This window comes from Lissotriton vulgaris, chromosome 1_1 (genome assembly GCF_964263255.1).
Source record: "Lissotriton vulgaris chromosome 1_1, aLisVul1.2, whole genome shotgun sequence".
NCBI classification, from domain to species: domain Eukaryota; kingdom Metazoa; phylum Chordata; class Amphibia; order Caudata; family Salamandridae; genus Lissotriton; species Lissotriton vulgaris.
The window spans coordinates 188534259-188555607 of record NC_141685.1 but is presented as its reverse complement, the minus strand read 5'-3'; the positions used below and the strand labels follow the sequence as shown (position 1 = coordinate 188555607).

Here is a 21349-nt window from a genome sequence, read left to right as displayed (position 1 = left end):
ATCCAGGTGCAGAACAGCCTAACAACTGATAATCAGGTGGAATAAAATGAACACATGAAAGTACGCCTTAATTTCATTGCCCCTGATTCACACTCTGGACCATAGTTGAGGGATAGGTCTAGGCATAGTCCTCGCAGCACACAATAGATTTGCTTGAGGCAGAGGCCAAAACTCAAAAGTTAGGAAACGAGATACAAGTAGGTGGTAACTCGGGGCAGGGGAAAACGCCTGTTGTCGGTGGAGGAGTCATTCCCTTCCCAGAAATCTGCATTACAAATTAATTAATAGCATATATTTTTTTAATATCTGTTTGGTGCCAGTCCATATGACTTTCATATCTGCCGTTGGGATTCTATGTTGCAACTCTATAGGGTACATGTTGAAAATTCTACAAATCCTCACTCCTACATCCAAGCACTCTCATGCTACCATTCTACACTCTGTTCTGTCTGAAAAGCTGCTCAACATTTTCAAAATTCTGCATTGATTTGGCTTGTAAATTATATTTTTGGAAATGTACATGTATTAACTATTTAATTTTAATACTATAGGTGATTGAAACTACGGACGAAGAAAGCAAGATTTAGCACTAAGCAACTGAATGTCAGTGCCATAAGAAGGATTATTTTTAAAAACTGAAGGACATCCAGCATTCTACGTTTAAACAATTTACAAAAATCTAAGTGTGGCGAGGAAAGTACTATACCTGTAAGTGAAGTCTCTAATTTTGCATTTCATTGACCCAGAGCAAAGCCATATCTGTGCACACAGCATCAGAAATAATGTAGAAAGACCACTTCAGCATCCTCATCTGAAATATTATCAGAAAGACAAATTGCCTGAGCATGACAGAATAACGTTCATTAAAGCATCATGTAATTCTAGAGAGGGAGCACACACTGCATAAAAGAAAGTTGCAACTAAAGGTTTCTTCTGGATACCATCAAAGAAAAGACGCTGAAAGAAGACTCCGAAGCTGGCACGTTAACAACCAAAAGATTGGAAAATCACCTTTGTTCAACAACCGTTTTTAACCAGTTACGCAAGTTTGAGACTATCTGCCTCGGGATATAACACCTCGACCCACTCTGCTCACTCTTGCGAAAACCTTAAAAATTCACAACTTTATTGTGTTCATAACCATCTCAGCGTGTTTCTTTTATATTGTGTACTGTTCTGTAACTTCTATGTAAATTGCCTCAACATTATCTGTGTGCAGGAGTGATATGTAAAATTGTTAAATATAAAAATGGATTAAAGGAGCACCGTTGCGCAATAGCTAATGTAAATAAATCATCGTCTTCAGAACTACAAACCTTAACCTTACACCAAACATAGAAAAGGTAGAAGAAACTGATGTTCTGCGACTAATGATCCACAATATAACTCTGCACATTCTAATGCCCTCAGTGACTGCCATTACATCAGTGCAAAAAGGTACTGATCAGTTTAATAATTAAATATCAGACTACAACTTTATTACTGCATTGCTAAGAACCTATACAAATAGATTTGAGAAAAACATCAGTCACAAATTAAGTTGCTTTCAGAGAGGCTATTACCTAAAGACTATTATCTGCTAGAAAGATTTCAACAGGTGTTACAGGGCTGCTTCCCGAAATTTTTTGCTCAATTCAAGTATTCAAAAGATTACACACAATTTGTTTTAGAGATAAGTGCTGAACATTATCTAAACAAGCCTGACTCTAAAATCAAGGCAAAATAACCGAAGTTGGGGAAAAAAGTTACCTGTGCCAAAAAAGATAGTCATAATTCTTATCTCACAGAATTTGACAGAATGCACACAGGGGAAAACCACTCTCAGTGCACAGTATGCCAAAAAAGTTTCAGGCGTAAATCTTATCTCACTGAGCATATGAGAATCCACACTGGGGGAAACCACTCTCCGTGCAAAGTATGCCAAAAAAGTTTCAGGCGTAAATCTTATCTCACTGAGCATATGAGAATCCACACTGGGGAAAAACCTTTTCAGTGCTCTGAATGTCAGAAAAGGTTTAGTATCAAACCGAGTCTATATCGACATGCATTAACCCACTCTGTGGAAAAACCTTACCAGTGCACTGAATGCCAAAAAAGTTTCAAACAAAAATCTTATTTCACTGAACATATGAGAATCCACTCTGGGGAAAACCGTTATCAGTGCTCTGAATGCCAGGAAAGGTTTTGTAACAAACAAAGTCTTTCTCGACATCTAATAACCCATTCTGGTGAAAAACCTTACCAGTGCTCTGAATGCCAGAAATGTTTCATTCGAAAAAACAGTCTCACTCAGCATAGAAGAACCCACACTGGTGGGCAACCTTATCAGTGCACGGATTGCCAAAAATGTTTCACTGACATAAACAGTCTCACTCGGCATAGAAGAGCCCACACTGGGGATAAACCTTTTCAGTGCTCTGAATGCCAGAAATGTTTCAGTTGCAAAAGCAAACTCACTGAACATACAAGAATCCACTCTGGGGAAAACCCTTATCAGTGCTCGGAATGCCCAAAACATTTCAACCGTAAATCACTTTTAACTGCACATTTGAGATTGCACACTGGGGAAAAACCTTATCAGTGCTCTGAATGCCAGGAAAGGTTTTGTAACAAACAAAGTCTTTCTCGACATGCAATAACCCATTCTGTGGAACAACCTTATCAGTGCTCTGAATGCCAGAAAGGTTTCACTATAAAAAGTAGTCTCACACGGCACATAAGAATACACACTGGGGAAAACCGTTATCAGTGCACTGAATGCCACAAATGTTTCAGTCAAAAAAGCTGCCTCACTCGCCATACAAGAACCCATACTGGGGAAAAACCTTATCATTGCTCTGAGTGCCAGAAATGTTTCAGTGAAAAAAGACATCTCACGCTGCATATAAAAACCCACACTGGGGAAAAACCTTATCAGTGCTCTGAATGCCAAAAATGTTTCAGTGAAAAAATCCATCTCACGCAGCATGTAAAAACCCACACTGGGGAAAAACCTTATAAGTGCTCTGAATGCCAGAAATGTTACAGTGAAAAAAGACATCTCACGCTGCATATAATAAACCACACTGGGGAAAAACCTTATCAGTGCTCTGAATGTCCAAAAGATTTCAAACTTAAATCACTTCTAACTGCACATGTGAGATTCCACACTGGGGAAAAACCTTATCAGTGCTCTGAATGCCAGAGATGTTTCAGTGACCAAATGAGACTCACTAAACATACAAGGACCCACACTTGGGTAAAACGTTATCAGTGCACTGAATGCGACAAATGTTTCAGTGAAAAAAGCAGTCTCACTCAGCATATTAGAACCCACACTGGGGAAAAACCTTATCAGTGCTCTGAATGCCTCAAAGGTTTCAGTACAAAAAACAGTCTCATTCATCATATAAGAACCCACACTGGGGAAAAACCTTATCAGTGCTCGGAATGCCAGATATGTTTCATTCAAAAAAGAAGTCTCGCTCAGCATATAAGAACCCACACTGGGGAAAAACCTTATCAGTGCTCTGAATGCCACAAATGTTTCATTGGAAAAAACAGTCTCACTCATCATATTAGAACCCACACTGGGGAAAAACCTTATCAGTGCTCTGAATGCCAGAAATGTTTCAGTGAAAAAAGCAGTCTCACTTACCATATAAGAATCCACACTGGGGAAAAACCTTATCAGTGCTCTGAATGCCAAAAATGTTTTAGCCAAAAATCTCATCTCACTGAACATGTAAGAATCCACACTGGTAAATAAAATTATCAGTGCTCTAAATGTCAGAGAAGATTCAGAGGTAGAGATGGTTACAAGCGCCATAAGAAAACACACCATCAAAATAATTCAGTTCTCCAAATGCCAGAAAAGCATACATTTTAAACTCAATCTCACCCTACATGAGCAGACGCACAGAGGGGAAAACATTACCAATTTCTGTGAATGCCAGAAATTCCTATTTGATAGGCACAGCCTCACTAACTATAAGCGACTCCATACTGATGAAAAACTTTGAGTGCTCTGAATGCCAGAAAAGCTGCAGAGAAAAACGCTATTTCACCATGAGAACCTCCACACTAGACAAAATCCTTATGCCATAAAAGGTTGAATCTGAAAGACAGTGTTATGCTTCATGAGAGATCCCACTCTGGGGAAAAAACCTTATGAGTGCTGGAAATGCAAGCAAAGTTTTGGTACAAATTATTTCTCACTTGACATGAGCGAACTCACACGGGGGAAAAAAGCCTTATGTGTGTTCTGAATGTCAGATCAGGTTTAGTCTTGAATACAATGTCATTTCACATGAGAGAATTCACACTGGACTAAAGCCTTATACAGGAGGGGAAAGCCAGAAACGTTATACTCAGAAAGGAGATCTCACTAAACATGAGAAATGCACCCACACCAGGTGAAAAGTAAGGCATATCTTGAGTTGCAGAAAAGCTTCTAACAACCTGACTTTGCATGAGAGAGCACATATTGTAGTTGCAATAAGATTCATCAAATAACTCTTGCAGGATAACGTAGGCTGCCCGCATGCAGCCTCCAAAGAAATTTCAGGCCTGGATATATTTTTAATTGCAACAGAATCCACAATTTGAGTATCTGAAAGTTACAAAACTCTAAAGGTCTTTACTTTACACAGAGAAGTGTTAGTGCTTGCAAAAATCAACTAATTGCCAAAAAAATCACAATAATAATGTCTTAAATTTTACTCCACCCAAAACGTTTCTACTCACCCTTGTTTCTTAACATATGACTGACATCTATTTTTTCATGAAAAGATTAAGCCTACGTGGTGTTCTTCAGTGAGGAACTCCGCAAAGTGACAAAAAACTCTGGCGGTCAACGCGGAGTTCCGCGAGCAGTGGAGTGCGTAATTATCATGCCGTCTGTGGTAATTTCATCCCATGTCGGAGGATCATTCGGCCCTTCTCTTCCAGGAAGTTATGGATATTTTGCCAAGGGAGCTATCAAACGCGTCTCTGTGCCAGAAGTAGGTCGGGGTTGCTACTCCCACTACTTCTTGGTACCCAAGAAGGACAAAAGCCTGCATCCTATCTTAGTCCTCAGGGACATCAACCACTTCCTCCGAAAGGAGAAGTTCAAGATGTTAACCTTGGCTCAGGTCTTGTCTGCCTTCGACCCTGGAGATTTGATGGTAGCGTTGGACTTGAAGGACACTTACTTTCACATCCCCGTCTTGCCTGCCCGCCGGCATTACCTACGGTTCACGGTAGGCCACACGTATTTTCAGTTTACAACGCTCCCCTTTGGCCTTACCAGCTCCCCGGGTGTTCACGAAAGTGATGGCGGTGGTCGCAGCTCATCTGTGCAGATCAAGGGTTCCAGTCTTCCCCTATCTCGACGACTGGCTGTTGAAGACGAGCTCGCCCAGGCTGTCGTCTCCCACCTCCAGACTAAGACGGACTTCCTGCATTTGCTGGGGTTCACAGTTAACGTGCTGAAGTCGCACCTGATTCCCTCCCATAAGCTCCTTTTCATCGAAGAGGTTCTGGACACAGCACAGTTTCGGGTCTATCCTCCCTAGCAGCAAGTCGAGGATATTTGGGCTATGATACCGATGTTTCAGCCTCCATCCTGGTGTTCGGTGAGAATGACCCTGAGGCTGCTGGGCCTCATGGCCTCCTGCATCCTGCTGGTGCATCATGCCAGATGGCATATATGTGCTCTGCAGTGGGACCTGAAGTTCCAATGGGCGCAGCACCAGGGTAATCTTACAGAGTACGTTCGGATTTCGGAGGGGACTGCAAGTCAGTTGCAGTGGTGGTTCACGAACCACGATTGGGTCAGCAGCAGATCCCTCTCCCTTCCCCAACCTGAGTTCACAGTAGTGACGGATGGGTCACTTCTGCGATGGGGCAGCCATATGGGAATGGCGGAGATCAAAGGTCTCAGGTCTCTAGCGGAGTCCAGCCACCACATCAACCTTCTGGAGCTCCGGGCAATTCATCTTGCACTGAAGGCGTTCCTTCTTTTTGTCAAAGGAAGAGTGGTGCAAGTGTTCACGGACAACACCACCTCCATGTGGTACTGCAACAAACAGGGCAGGGTTGGGTCATGGACCCTATGTCAAGAGGCTCTTCTCCTTGGACATGGCTGGAACATCAGGGCATACCTCTGGTGGTTCAACACCTAGCAGGTTCCCTGAACGCCAAGGCGGACAAACTCTGCCGCTGGTGCATGATGGATCACGAATGGCGACTTCACTCGAAGGTGGTGCAAGGTCTCTTTTAGCAGTGGAAAGAGCCTTGGTTAGATCTATTCGCCACCAAAGAGAATACGCAATGTCTGCAGTTCTGGTGTTGGAGTTTTCAAGGCGGCTCTCGCTCGGCAACGCTTTTCGTCACGAGTGGAGTTGCGGCCTCCTGTACGCCTTTCTGCCTGTACCACTGCTGCCAAAATTGATGAAGAAGATCAAACGCGATCGGTCTCAAGTCATTCTTGTGGCTCCTGACTGGGCACGAAGAGTCTGGTACCCTGAGCTCTTAAGCATGGCCATCGATCCAACTGTTAACAGATTTCTGAAGTGCATTACTCATCTCTTTCCTCCTTCTCCTTTCGTAATGCCCCAGTAGGACTTGAATCTTGCCCTCACTTATCTTATGTGTGCTTCCTTTGAGCCCCTACATAATTATCCTCTTCGCCTCTTTTGAAGACTACTTTTTCGTTTGCCATCACCTCTGCTCGCAGGGTGAGTGAGCTTCAGGCTTATCTTCCAGACCTCCCTTTCATGCTGTCCATCCGAACAAAGTAGTCCTCCGTACTAAGCCCTCTTTTCTATCCAAAGTGATTACCTCTTTCCACATAGCTCAGAGTATCACATTGCCCACCTTCTTCCTGCCTCTGCACCCTTCCAAAGAGGAGGGTAGATTCCGCTGTCTGGACCCAAAACGTGTGCTGTCTTTCTACCTTGACCGCACTAAAGATTTCCGGGTGGACGATCAACTCTTTGCGGATAATGTGAGCACCAAGAAAGGTCGGGCAATGCACAAAGGTACCATCTCTCGATGGGTCTTCCTATACATTAAGATCTGTTATTCTTTGGCTAAAAAGGAACCTCCAGTAGGACTGCGCACCCACTCTACCAGGGTGACGGCAGCCACTACTGCTTTGGGACGAGGAGTTCCGCTGGTTGACATCTGTCACACAGCCACATGGACATCCCTGCACACGTCAACTAAGCATTACTGCCTGGACAGCCAATTCCGGAGAGATGGCTTTTTCGGCTGTTCTGTTCTCCAGGACTTCCTGGTGTGAACTCAGTTCGCAGACCCTCCTCCTGGTTTGGTATTGCTGGGGTATCTATTCTAAGGTAAGGAATTGATAACTAATAGTCTCTTTCAGATGAAAAGTTACTTACCTTCGGTAACAATGTATCTGTAAGAGACATATATCGGGTATAAATTCCCAACCTCCCCACCCACCCTCCCCATTCTGCACACTGACTTCTAGGGATAGGGACTCCCTTACAGTGCCCTAGTTTTGTGCACCACGGGTCAGTGTCTTGCATGGCTCTGTGCTTCTGACATGGAACGTCGTATCAGAACTGACATTAGTGAGAAGGAGCGGCGTCTAAATAGACACCACTTTGTCATCCCGGCGACCACGACACCCATGACAGACGCGGAGTCGACTGATGCCACCTACCGACACGTAGGGGTACTGCTAAGTAAAAATTTCTTCGGATCTAGTCTGACGCCTGGGGGTAATTCTAAGCTAAGGAATCTATAACTAATATAGGTCTTACAGATATATCGTTACCGAAGGTAAGTAACTTGTTTGTTTTGTGCCTACCAGGGATGGTGCATCAATTGAGAAAGAGGGCAGATAATGAACAACATTAATATAGAAAGAAAACTGGGTGGGCGCCTGTGCATAGCCCTTGTGAACACCTTAATTGATAGTTAATCGTTCAGTCACCTGGCCTTGGGTTCTCCAGCGAAGCTGGGCATAATTACCCTCATGTAGACTGATCAATAGGCTCAAGAGTGTTAGACAGGGACCAGGAGGGTCGGCCGAGGACAAGGGGAGAGGCCTCCGGTGAGGGCCGTCTCCAGCGATCGTACAGACAAGTAACTTCCCCCCCACAGATGGACACCACACAAGGATAAGGTTAACGTTCTTTATATGCAATTCTTGAAGTACGGTGGTACGGTACAATGAGATCAGGACACGAGGATCCTCTCAATTCTAGTCTCTGAAAGGGAAAGGGGGTAGCGGGACAGTCTTTGTTACCAATCTGGTATTGAGATGAATCGGTGGGTAGCTCACAATCCTCGAGCTCGGCGTTCGAGAAGGACGGGCCGCGGCAGCGCCAGCAGGTCCCGAGGTGGTCGTAGGTAGAAACGAGCCGCGGCAGCGCCAGCAGGTCCTAACGAGGACGAAGGTTGCAAGAAGGCCGCGGCAGCGCCAGCAGGTCCAACGAGGATGAAGGTTGCAGAAGGCCGCGGCAGCGCCAGCAGGCAGGACGACAGTTCACAAGGCAGGGCTGCGGCAGCGCCAGCAGTCCGTCAAGGATGAGTTCTTCACGGTGTCTCTCGACTCCAGGATACAACTGCCTTCCTGCTCTGGAGCTGCCCCAGTTATAGGTCTGGCACCCTTTGATGTCCGGACCCTCGCACTTGGAGGTCGGGAGGTCCGGGATGAGGGAGTCCAGACACCCAGCAGGGGGGTGGAGCCAGTGCCCGGGGAGGCCGGGGGCGATCGGCACCTGGCGGGGGAGAGCCATCGACACTTCTTTCTCCCATTGACCTGCCAAGTGGTCCGTTCACCTCCTGGGTGGATGGTGGTGCCGGGATGTCGGGCCTGGCCAGGCCCAGGGTCGGGGTCGGGCTGAGGCCACGCGGCCTCGTGGTGCAGTGTCCAAGATGGCGGCCGGGCCGGGCAATGGTGCTGACGGTGGCCCGGGCCAGTAATACAGAGATGTCCGGGAGCAGGAGTCCCGTAGGGGACGGTTTGCGGGTTGCTTCTGTGGGTAGCACCTGGAGAGCCGGTGTCCGGGCCCTTCATGTGGCCTGTCCAACAAAGAGCCTCTTGGGATGGCCCATATCCCCCCAAACCTTCCATAGCCTGCTTCTCGGAACCAGGTCAAAAGTAGATTAAAGGTCGATGAAGGCAACATACAAGTATCCCTGCCGACCACAACGATCTTCCAAAAGAGTGAAAGGAAGCGGAAACCTGATGAATCGTGCATATCTTCTTCCTGAAGCCTGTCTGAAAGGGGGATACAATGGCTTTAGCTGCAGTCCATTCCTCAATCTTGCTCAAGACCAATTGGGAAGACATTTTCTTCGCACAGTTGATCAAGCTGATCAGCCTGTAATTGGCTTGATGGAATCTATCCCTCTTTTTATATATCGGGATGTCCTCTCCCTTCCAAGAGTCCGGTACTGGGGCACCACTGATAATGGCATTAGTTAAGAAAAGGTTATACCAAGACAATATATCTCTTTTTTTAGCAGAAGGATATAAGCTGGAATGCTGTCTAATCCTGAAGCTCTACCTCTGGTTATTACATACAGAGCTGAGGATGTCGTCCAGATCAAGGAAAGGGCCAGGTACAGCTATAGAGTTGTCTGTTTACACAGTCCCCAGCACAGTGTCCGGCTCATTAAAAGGAGTGACTGGATAAAGACTGGAGAAATGATCAACCCAGGTCTGAGGAGAAATGTTATTTTGCAGAGGTGAAGCAAAGACCTCTTTCCCCTCCACTTTACAAGTGCCCAATACCTGGTGGAGTTCTTAAGAGAGCAATCCAATTTGAGTTCCTGCCATCTTTCTTTTTTTTTTATTTCAAATGATTTTATTAGAGAAAGTTTTTAGCATAGTAAGTACAGAAAGAAAGAAGGCAATACTGGTCATGTTATAATGCCTTTGGGGTTACAATTGGCGTACATTATATTTGGTTAGGCGTTAACACGTTGGGTAGGCAAGACTGGTCAGGTTATAACGCCGTTGGGGTTACAATTGCATACATTATATATGGTTCGGCATTTACACGTTGGGTAGTCATTTACGATCCATGGCGTTTGCAGCCTTGAGGGGCCTATGTATCACTCTCGTGAGAGGAAAGCGAAAGTGGGAGAGCAGAGAAAGAAAGAGAAAAGAGGACAGTAAGGCAGTAGTGACGGCGCGCTTTAGTTAGCAGGAAGCGTTCACGGGTTTCCGGTGGGTGGTGGTAGGTGGTGGGAAACTGAGCCGTGTGGGCTGCCTAAGGCGGTTTGTGCGAGCCTAGGAACCTGTCCAAGGAGTGCCATATCTCGCCCTTTGTGCTGCATTTTGGTGATTGTTTTTGTGTTATGTTGTCTGCCCCTCTAAGGAAAGTGACCCAGTTGAACCAGCTTTTGAAGGACGCCTTACCCGTGTCTTTCCAGTTGGCAAGGATAGTCTTAACAGCCGCTGTGAGCAGGAGGTCGATCAGTTGGCTATCGTTTTTCGACTCAATTTCTGTGGCCATGAAGACGGTGACTACACCCGGGAAGTCTGGTTGTGGCGAGTACCCAGTTACGCTATGTATGAACTCCCGTACTTTCCGCCAGAACGTCTTGACCTTAGGGTAATACAGGATAAGGTGCGCCAATTCTCCCTTTTCCTTATGGCAGTTCCAATACAGATCGCTATTCCGGATCCCAACGGTCGCCAGGCGGTCTGGCGTCCAGTAGGATCTGTGGAGGAGCCAGTATTTAGTCTGTGCTAGGATTGGGGTGACTTTGTTTTTGGCTGCTGATGTCCAGAGGCGCATCTTTTCCTTCTCACTGAACTGTCTACCTGGGTGGGCTTCCCAGTTCTCTATTGTTTTGGCATTTAGTCTTATTGTCTTTGGGATCAACTGTTTGTATAGGTGCGATGTCTGGTGGCCGATTTTGTTTAAGTTCGCCATATATTGGAGGATTGAGGTGGGGGTCCTTGTTTAGGTTTGCTCTTGTGATGGCTGCCCTTATTTCTAGGAAGCTGTAGAATTCTATATCTGGCATGCTGTGTGTTTGTTTTAGGCAGTCAAATGTGAGTGGGGTATTGAGTCTCTAGCTGGTTGGTGGTGGAGATGCCCCATGCAACCCACGAGTCACTGCTAAGTGTCTTGTCCTTATATTTTATTTTAGTGTTGTCCCAAATAGATTCCCATCTTGTGTTCCTAATGCTCTTCTCCATTCTTTTGTCGACTTTGAGGAGAGCGTTCTTGGTGTTTTTGAGTATGGGGTTGTTGGCCTCGGGGTGTTTATTGGCTGTGAGTAGGGCTAGTGGATCTAGACCTTTTAGAATTGCTCTTTCTATCGCCAGCCATACCGGAAAATACTCCTGCTATGGAAAGAGCCAGTATTTCCCTTGTTTGGCTAGACATGCTGTCTGGAATGTTTTGAAGTTGGTGAGGTTGAGTCCCCCTATGGGTTTGTTTAGCTTTAATTTCTGTAGGCTTATCCGGGGTTTCTTGTCTCTCCATAGGAATATATTTGTCATGATATCCAACTTTTTATGGAAGTCCTCCTTGGTTATGAGTGGAAGCATACTAAGCAGATAGCTAACTATAGGGGTTAGCATCATTTTTATGGTCTCTACCCTGCCCCACCAGCTGACAAACTTTGGTGACCATGAGTCTAGTTTCTCTTTTAGTTTGTCTAATATTATTTTCTCGTTGTAGTTGAGTGTTGATTTGAGGTCCCTACCGAAGTAGATGCCAAGATATTTCAGGAAGCTTTTCTGCCAGGTCAGCCCTGAGTTACCTTGTACTGTCCTTGTTGTGTACATATTCAGTGGTTTGCATTCAGATTTGTCCCTGTTGAGTTTGTAGCCCGATACCTGAGCGTATTCATCAATGGTAGACATTGGGGCAGCTATCGAGGTCCCCGGATCCTCTGTGGTGATGAGTATATCATCTGCATATGCAGCTAGTTTGACCGTGTTGCCCATGAATGGGATTCCTTTTATCTCAGTGTTATTCCTGATCATGGTCAGCAGTGGTTCCAGAGAAAGTAGGAAGAGTGCAGGGGAGAGTGGGCAGCCTTGTCTGGTACCTCTTCCCAAATTAAGGGGGTCGGAGGTGCCTCCATTAACTACCACTCAGGCCTTCGATTCGTTATAGAGCACCATCACCATTCTTCTATACTTTTCCCCTAGCCCGAATTTTGCATGCACTGGTCAAGAAAGGGCCATGACACTATCAAGTGCCTTTTCTGCGTCGAGTGCGATCATGACAGCTGGTTTTGTGTTGTTAGAGGTATGGTTTATTAGGTAACATAGGAGTATCGTGTTGTCCTGGGACATCCTATTTTTGAGAAACCCCACCTGTGAGTTGTGGATTATGTTTGGGAGCCAGTTCAGTCTTTCTGCTAGGATCTTTGCATAGATCTTGCAGTCTACGTTAATTAGGGAGATGGGTTGGTAGTTTTGCGGGTGTTGTGGGTCTTTGCCCTCTTTTGGGATGACTATTATGTTGGCTTCCGCCATCGAGTTTGTCATTTTCCCTTGTTTAATACAGTGTGTGAAGACCTCTCTCATTGTGTACTTGATTAGGCGGAGGAAATGCTTATAAAACCCTGCTGTGTAACCGTCTGGCCCAGCTGCTTGGTTGTCCTTAATGGCTGCTACTGCTTTCTCTATTTCTGCCCCGGTTATGTCTTGCTTTAGAGTTGTTCTTTGTGCTTCCGTCAGTTTAGGCAGATTTAGTTTATCTAGGAGGCTAGCCCCTCCATCGGTTTTAAGGTCTTTGTCCTCCGTGTAGAGGCCCTCATAGAAGTTTTTAAAGACACTGAGGATGCTCTTGTTCGCTATTTGGGAGGGCTTATTTGTGTCTGTTATTGCAGCAATGGTGTGTTGCCTCTGTTTGCTCTTTAGGTATGAGGCTAGTGCTTTCCGCGTTTGGTTCGCTGCGCAAGGGTTTATTGCCTTATACTTGTTTATCCACATACCTGCCCTCTCGCTTAAGATTTTGTTTAGCTCGTATTTCTTCTTAGTTAGGTCTGTGAGGGTGTTCTTGTCTGCTAGGTTGGTGCTGTGGCGCATTTCTAGTTCCTTAATCTACGCCTCGAGCTCTAGAATTTTTTTATTTCTGTCTTTGTTCATTCTAGCTTTGATGCTAAGTATTTTACCTCTGACTGTGGCCTTCTGTGTCAGGGTTGTCGTTGAACTCTAGGTATTCTTTTATGACCTCCTCTATCTCTGCTACGTTAGTCGGGTTTTTAAGGATGTCGCTGTTGAATCTCCACCTGCGACTTGTGTGTTCATTGTGTCGACCATTAAGCGTTAGGCTGATGGGAGAATGGTCTGATATAGTTCTTGAGGAAATCTCTGTGTGTTCTATAAGGTGTGTGTGGGGGGCTGAGATAAGGATATAGTTGATTCTGATATATGAATTGTGTGGGTGAGAGTAGAAGGTGTAGTCCCTAGCGTCTGGTCTGGGTGTTGGGAGTCTCCAGGGGTCCCTAAGTTGGAGTTTGGTGCAGAGATTGTTGAGGGTGTTCTGCCCCTGGGAGCAGTGGCTGGCTCTTTGCGGCACAGCAACTAAGGGTCCACAAGTAGGGGAAAGAGGAGAGGGGGATACCAGCGGCAATAAGGCCCCTGCAGCAAACTAAACGAAACCGGAAACGCACAGACGCAGGCCGCCATCTTCCCCATCACCGACCACTCACAGCCGCTCAGCCACAGCCAAGTCCACAGCAGCCACCAGGGAGAATGAGGCGAGGATAGCCACCACAATTTGAAAAAGGAAAATCGTAACGGAAGGCAATCTCTAAGGACGCTGCCGGCTTGGTGAAAGCCACGGTCCACAACAACTGCAAGAGCCCGCAAATAAAAGAAATGATCCATGGACCTCCAATGCTAGTGACAACAAACAACCGATCGGAGACAGACCGTCAAGGGTGAAGTAAGGACCCACAACGGAATGAAGGCACTGCAGCGGGAAATCAGGTTCGAGTTACCAAGGAAGACAAGCAAAACTGGCCGAGCACAGGTAGGGGATGCCCTAAACAAGACAGTCTGAACGAAAACCGTGCCAACAACCCACCACAATCCGGGCGCCCTGCCACGTGGCCAGAGGGGCCAGCAGCAAACTAGCACTGGGCACGACACAAGCGAGGTACCACCCAGGCTCGATGCACATGGCTTAACCAGGTACTGGAGCACATCAATTACATGTAGGCTGCCACAGAGGTCGCGGGTAAACAAAAAGGCCTCACATCATGCAACTACCCAAGGTGTAGGAGATAACAGCATCTAGAGAGCAGGGGCAAGTGCGGAAAACTGGCAGGGGCGAAAACCAGGACAAGGGCCAGCCGCGAACCAAGCAGATACAGATTGGACTCCCAAGCCACAAGAGAAGGCCAATCAGATCCGCGAGGAGAACGACCCAAACACATATTCGCACAGCAGAAAGGTGGCAGGCTAGACATATACCTTGCAAGAAAAGGATTCATAGCAATGGCAGGCCAAGAAGCCAAGTTATCCAACGAGACCAAGAAATACAAAAAGGACCCGCCGGAATCGCCGCTAAAACAGAAGCACGAAATAACCCAGGATATGATCCTCAAGAAGATCAACGAGGGAAACTACCTAGCCAAATCAACCAAACAGACAATAGACAATATGCAGCTAGAGTTGGCAGCCATAAGGGCGGACCAGCACAATACGAACAGCAGGATGGACGCCGCGGAAAAGAGAATCAGCGACATAGAGGATGATAACGTCCAATCAAACAAGTCCCTACAGGCCATCTCTAATATTTCTACTACCCTCCAGAAACAGCTGGCGGAGCAAAACGACCGCAGCAGGAGAGGAAACATAAGACTCCTTGGGGGTTCCTGAAGGAGAAGAAGATAAATCCGGATCCTGCATAACCCTGGTAGAAGAACTTACACCACTACTAACAGTGATCAGTTTCGACAAGCAATTTGAGCTAGACAAAGCATACAGGGTGCCAGCAGTTAAACCCACACATGGACGGGGCCCACGGCCAATTATCTGCAAGCCATTAAGATCGCAGCAAACTGAGGCGATTTTTGCCGTAGCACAGAAAAACCCGAACCTAAGATGGAATGGCAACAAAATAATAATAACGCAAGACTTCTCAAGCCAAACGGTGGAGACGAGAAAGGGCTTCCTGGCACTAAGGGAAAGACTACGCAGAGACAACATCGCCTTCAGCTTTGCAGGGCCAGCAAGAATGAGAATCACAGACAAATGGCAAACATTGGTTTTCGCGGATCCAGTCGACCTGAGAAAATATCTACAAGGGCCTCCACCGGAGGACATAGAAGCTCAATCCGCCGGCGCGTCAAAAAGAAGAGCGTCCAAAGACAGCCCAGGGAGCGACCGGGCAGAAGGTGCAGAGGACAACTGATGCCAACTGCTTCTAGGGACATGGAAGACAGCCAGTGGGGGCAACACCCCAACGAAAAACCACAGGATTCACACCCTATTCGTGCCAACAGTCCGTGAACACCAACAAGCAAACTGGGGTGGCCCTGGGTAAACCTGGTGTAACATTTTATATCCTACATGTGGCAACGAACCACCTCATGACCCAACCTACCTCAAGCAATCATGTAACTTGCTGCACCGAACTACCTCAAGACACAACATCCTACCTCGCCTTACCCCTACGGTCCATGACCAGAAGGGACGTCTGCGCAACAGGAACTTTGCATATCCTTTTAATGTTTGACCAATGGCGACCGCAGCCACAGACTGAATGGGGGTCCTTCATTCTGAGACAATGTTTTGATCTAAATGTTGAGGGTTCTGATTCAGCTCACCACAAGACCCCGGGGGGAGGGAGGGAGGGAACATTGCTGACGCACGCTCAGTTTTCAAGTTTGTGTGGGTGGGAGGAGGGCAGGGGGGCCTATTGTACAGTTTCTTTGGTTTTTCTTCTATCCGTTTATCTTCCTTTCAATTTTCTTCTCCTTATTCCTCTCTGACAGTAGCAAACGATCGCCAACTCATCCATGGCCAGCGTTCCTGCCATCTTTCTTCCTCCCATTCTTTCTTGGCCCGAGCCTGGGCCCTTTTGTACCTCTCTCCGTCCAGCCTGATTTCTGAGATAACCTTTGTGAAGAATATCTACGTGAAAGTCTGAATTCCTTATTAAACCAATTGTTTACATTATGAAAATTCGGTTTGTGGACTTTAATGGGGACTATAAGGTAGTGCAATATTTTCTTGAAGTTGTTGTGGAAGCAGTCATTGGCATGCCACACTCTTAGTTCTTGCAAAACGATTTCCCGAGGTAGTGATAGATTAATCTACACCTCGCCAGATGACCAAAATATCGTTGATACACACACATAACTGAAATCCCAATTGGCACAGACAAACCATGGGAACAAAAGCAGTGATTGGGATAGGACAGGGCCTAAACACTATTTTCCCTTGTCCATGTAAGATAGTCCCAAATCCAATACAATGAGAAACCTCTCATCTGGTCTATTCTACTTTTCAAATGGTAATGACTCTACAAAAAGCATTTATCTTACAGCATAGACACTATACACAAACATTAGTCTTATATTAAAGTTGGTTTATTCATCAAAAAATATTTATATATTTACTTTTTTTAAACATTTATATTTTTTCACATTTTTTTGTTACGTCTTGTAAACATAATGATACACAAAAACACAGTTCTCATTACTCTTTCAAATTGGACAAGAACATATTTAAAGTTTTCAAAACAATGTTATGTGTTCCGACAGACCCCAAATTTATCTCCATCATTCTTCGATTCTCACCTATCATTCTACTCTTTCATACCCTCTAACATACCACACAAGCTAAATTACAATACAAAACACATCTGGTTCGTCAAAGCCTACTCCTTATTCCTCTTTGTTCTTTTTCATAAAGTTCCAAAATTCAGGAGATGCAGGTAAGTCCGTCAATTTGGTATTAGCTATTTCTTCTTTTTGGTTTAATCCTTGAGTAGGGCTTTCAGATGTGTGTCACTGGCCTAAGTACGTTTCGGTTAACATAAATTAAATTCACCTTCTTCAGGACCAAAGCGTTGCAAATTTCATCCTTTGGATTTGTCTGGGGTTTATATGTCTCTCAGAAGACTGAGGGTTTTTGGTATTACCATCTTTTAACCTGATCCTCACTGATAGAAGATGCAGAGAGGAATCAGTTATCTGTTTGATCTCCTTCTATGGGACACAAGGTATAAAATGCTGGATTTTGTGGAGCTTCAAGCTTTGCTTTTGTTACCCAGATTCCGCAGTTGTGGTGACTCTATCTGTTAAACTAGTTTAACATGGGACTTATTGTGTCCCAATCTCTCAGTAGTGGCTTCTATGGTCTCTTAGAGTTTTTAAAGTAGAAGTGATTGTCTCTTTGGATAGTACTATGTATAACCCAATTAGAGTCCTGTGCTCGCGTCCGTGGCTGCATCCATCCGATGTATCACTACTAGGGTAGAGCGCAGGACTCTAATTGGGTTATACATAATACTATCCAAAGAGACAATCACTCCTACTTTGAAAACTCTTAAGAGGCCATAAAAGCCACTACTGAGAGATTGGGACACATTAAGTCCCATGTTAAACTAGTTTAACAGTCGCCAACACTGCGGAATCTGGCTAACAAAAGCAAAGCTTGAAGCTCCTCAAAATCTAGCATTTTAGACCTTGTGTCCGATAGAAGGAGATCAAACCGATAACTGATTCCTCTCTGCATCTTCTATCTGTGAGGATCGGATTAAAAGTTGGTAATATCAAAAACCCTCAGTCTTCTGAGAGACATATAAACCCCCAGACAAATCCCAAGTATGAAATTTGTAACGCTTTGCCCTGAAGAAGGTGATTTTAATTTATGTTTCACCGAAACGTACATAGGCCAGTGACACGCATCTGAAAGCCCTAATCGAGGATTAAACCAAAAAAAAGAAATCGCTAATACCAAATTGATGGACTTACCTGCATCTCTTGAATGTTATAACTTTATGAAAAAGAACAAAGAGGAATAAGGAGTAGGCTTTGTCGAACCAGATGTGTTTTTTATTGTGATTTAGCTTGTGTGGTATGTTAGTGGGTATGAAAGAGTAGAATGATAGGTGAGAATGGAAGAATGATGGAGATAAATTTGGGGTCTGTCGGAACACATAAAACATTGTGTTTTGAAAAATTAAAATATGGTCTTGTCCAATTTGAAAGAGTAATGAGAACTGTGTTTTTGTGTTTCACTATGTTTACAAGAAATAACAAAGAAAATGTGGATATAAATATAAATGTTTAAAAAAAAGTAAATATATAAATATATTTTGATAAATAAACAAACTTCAATATAAGACTAATTTTTGTGTATAGTGTCTATGTTGTAAGATAAATACTTTGTGTAGAGTCATTACCATTTGAAAAGTAATATAGGCCAGATAGGAGGATTCTCATTGTATTTATTTCCTTCCCCCTCCACTTAGGCCTCAATTAAATAGGGGGTCACCTTCATGCTTTAAAGATAGTCCCAAATCTCCATTGATTGCAATAGGAACAAGGGAATTGACCCTTCTCTGACGGAGGGGGCCCATTAGACTTGACCTTTTCCACGTGAGCGATTTTTCAGGGTGTGTGATGAAGTGCCACTGGTCACCTAATACACAAGAGAATACGTATGGCTAACCATATAGAACTATGGCTCCTGATAACCAGGTGCCTTAGAATATATGCGAGGGACACTGCCTGTTCTTTTCTATATTTTTATATATAAGTTTTTTTATTGTACTCTCATAAGCTCAGAAGATTACCTCCACCAGATACCTGTAACAGACTGTCCGTTGGACATGGTCCAAACATCCTACACTTATCCATACAAGATTAAGCACTCTGATTCAGGTGCACTGAGCTCTCTATACTCTTAGACATATGGGGCTGACCGCTTGCAACAGGATACATGCGTCATACAAGGGACATGATTTACACACCCATCACTCATTTCTACTATGGGCAATCTGATTTTCGGGTGTGCTGATTTTCCGAATGGGTCTTTCGCTCTTGGGCATACAGCGCTGATCCTTTAAAAACACATGCCAGTACATGGGTACTCACAAACTTTGTCTCAGGGGCCAAATTTACAGTGTGGTTTGTGGCTGAGGGCTGCACCTGTGTGGGCAGGGTCAGAATGGGAGGGGCCAGGGCTAAAGGTTGAACACAGGTCCCTGCAGCAGACTCCTTCGTCCACGGAGCCACCAGACCCGGCATACACATATCTCTCTCTCTCCCTCCCCCTCTCTGTCTCCTTCCCTCCCTCGCTCTCTCTCCTTCCCTCCCTCGCTCTCTCTCCCTCTGTCTGTCTCCCTCCATCTGTCGACCTCCCTCTGTCTCCCTCTCTCCGTCCCTCTGTCTCTCTCCTACATCTGTCGCCCTCCTCTCCCTCCCGCTCTGTCTCCCTCCCGCTCTGTCTCCCTCCCGCGCTGCCTCCCTCCCGCGCTGCCTCCCTCCCGCGCTGCCTCCCTCCCGCGCTGCCTCCCTCCCGCGCTGCCTTCCTCCCGCGCTGCCTTCCTCCCGCGCTGCCTTCCTCCCGCGCTGCCTCCCTCCCGCGCTGCCTCCCTCCCGCGCTGCCTCCCTCCCGCTCTGCCTCCCTCCCGCTCTGCCTCCCTCCCGCTCTGCCTCCCTCCCGCTCTGCCCTCCCTCTGTCTCCCTCCCTCTGTCTCCCTCCCTCTGTCTCCCTCCCTCTGTCTCCCCCTGACTGCCTCTCTCGGTCTCCCTCTCTTTGTCACCCTCTGTCTCCCTCCCTCTTTCAACCTCTGTCTCCCTCCCACCCTCTCTCTCCCTTCCTCCCTCCCTCTCCTTCTCTCCTTCTCCCTTGATCTCCCTCTCCCTCCTTCACCCTCTGTCTCCCTCCCTCTCCCTCCCCCTGTCTCCCTCACTCTGTCTCCTCCTGACTGTCTCTCTCTCTCCCTCTGTCTCCCTCCCTCTGTCAACCTCTGTCTCCCTCTTCCTCCCTCCCTCCTTCTGTCCCTCTCCCTCTTTCTCCCTCTCCCTCTCCCTCCATCTCCCTCTCCCTCCCCCCCTCTTCTTCCCTCCCTCTGTCATCCTCTGTCTCCCTCCCTCTGTCTCCCTCTCTCTGTCCCCCACTGACTGCCTCTCTCTGTCTCCCTCCCTCTGTCGAATGAACGGTCTCCGTTGCCTACTTGGACTACACTCTTTAAATAGTGTCTGCTAAACAAAATGCGTCATGGACATCCATATTTTCCTACCAAAATAATCTCTCCAGGCAGCCAAACTCTGTGTTCTTTTATTCTGTATGTATTGTTTATTATTCACGTCTCATTTGCGTGCCGCAATATTTAATCTTTCTGCTAGATGTGAATCAGTCACTGTGATCAGAAAATGTTGTTGATGATGATCCTTTTTGGCAGCTCCCTGCTGAAGAAATGAGCATCAACATCACTAAGGCCCCATTGTGTGTCCTGTGGAATTCTTGATTCTGTTTCTAGACTAATTGGCAATTGTTATTAATAGGGGAATACTGCATTTGCGATAATCCCCTCTGAAAGCCTGTGAAATTGCGGGGTATGAATAGGCTGAAGAATGGAGGATTTCTGTGGAAATGTTGTATTCCCGGTTCCAGCAAGGTAATTCACTAGTATCCATAATATTGGTAATTTAATGTGTGATGCAAAAATACTGATGCGGAATTCCAGAGACACAAGTAATTGGGACCAAAGTATTTCTGATGAATACATTTTCGAGAAATTAATCCCATCTGATGATGTATTTAGCCTTTGCGAATGCCTTTCCACTGCACGGGAAAACGTGTTGCCAACTTTTTTTGTCTAACGTTTGATCCGTTTTGGGCCCTCTCCTTCCCTCTGTCTCCCTCTCTCTCTCTCTCTCTGTCATCTCACCCAGTGTGTGTGTCAGCCCTCAGCCAGGGCTGAGACAGCGTCCCTGGCACACACAGTCGCACCCCAGTACTTCACAGGTCTTTAAAAGATCATTAACATGTTAATGCAGCTTTGTTCACCTCATAGGCCCCTTCAGCGCCACTCTTCCACTGGAATCGCCCGGCCCCCACAGAGCAGAGTCTCTGAGAGTCCGGGCTGCTGCAAACTGCGTGTTTCCTGACACAATATACATTTTTTTTTAAACACAGGTACGTCCTCTGCAAGGTCCGCGGGCCGCCAAGGAAGGCTTGCCGGGCCGCTGGCGGCCCGCGGGCCGTACTATGAGTACCCATGTGCCAGTACATTGAGGTGTTTGCATTTAACTTCGATGGAGGCCCGTCTTTAGTGATTCTATTCCACATGAAGAAGCGGCTGTGTGTGACAGAGGCAAGAAAGCCTTCAGCATTTAGTGCGCGTTCATTCAGATTCATGCTGCCGGCATGGGACTATATTTCCCAAGTACTCGTGGTCAC

General features: G+C 46.0%; 1 protein-coding gene across 1 annotated transcript in view; it reads left to right on the top strand.

Annotated features, from left to right (window-relative positions):
- Window positions 1-9641, top strand: part of LOC147738136 (uncharacterized) — a 67228-nt gene extending 57587 nt beyond the window's left edge. The window contains exons 4-5 of the mRNA XM_086925035.1: window positions 552-3362; window positions 9469-9641. Of these exons, the coding sequence (XP_086781161.1) occupies window positions 1799-3362; window positions 9469-9641 (1737 nt within the window). The 5' untranslated portion in view covers window positions 552-1798. The remainder of the gene's footprint in view (window positions 1-551; window positions 3363-9468) is intronic.
- The last annotated feature ends 11708 nt before the right edge of the window (window positions 9642-21349 follow it).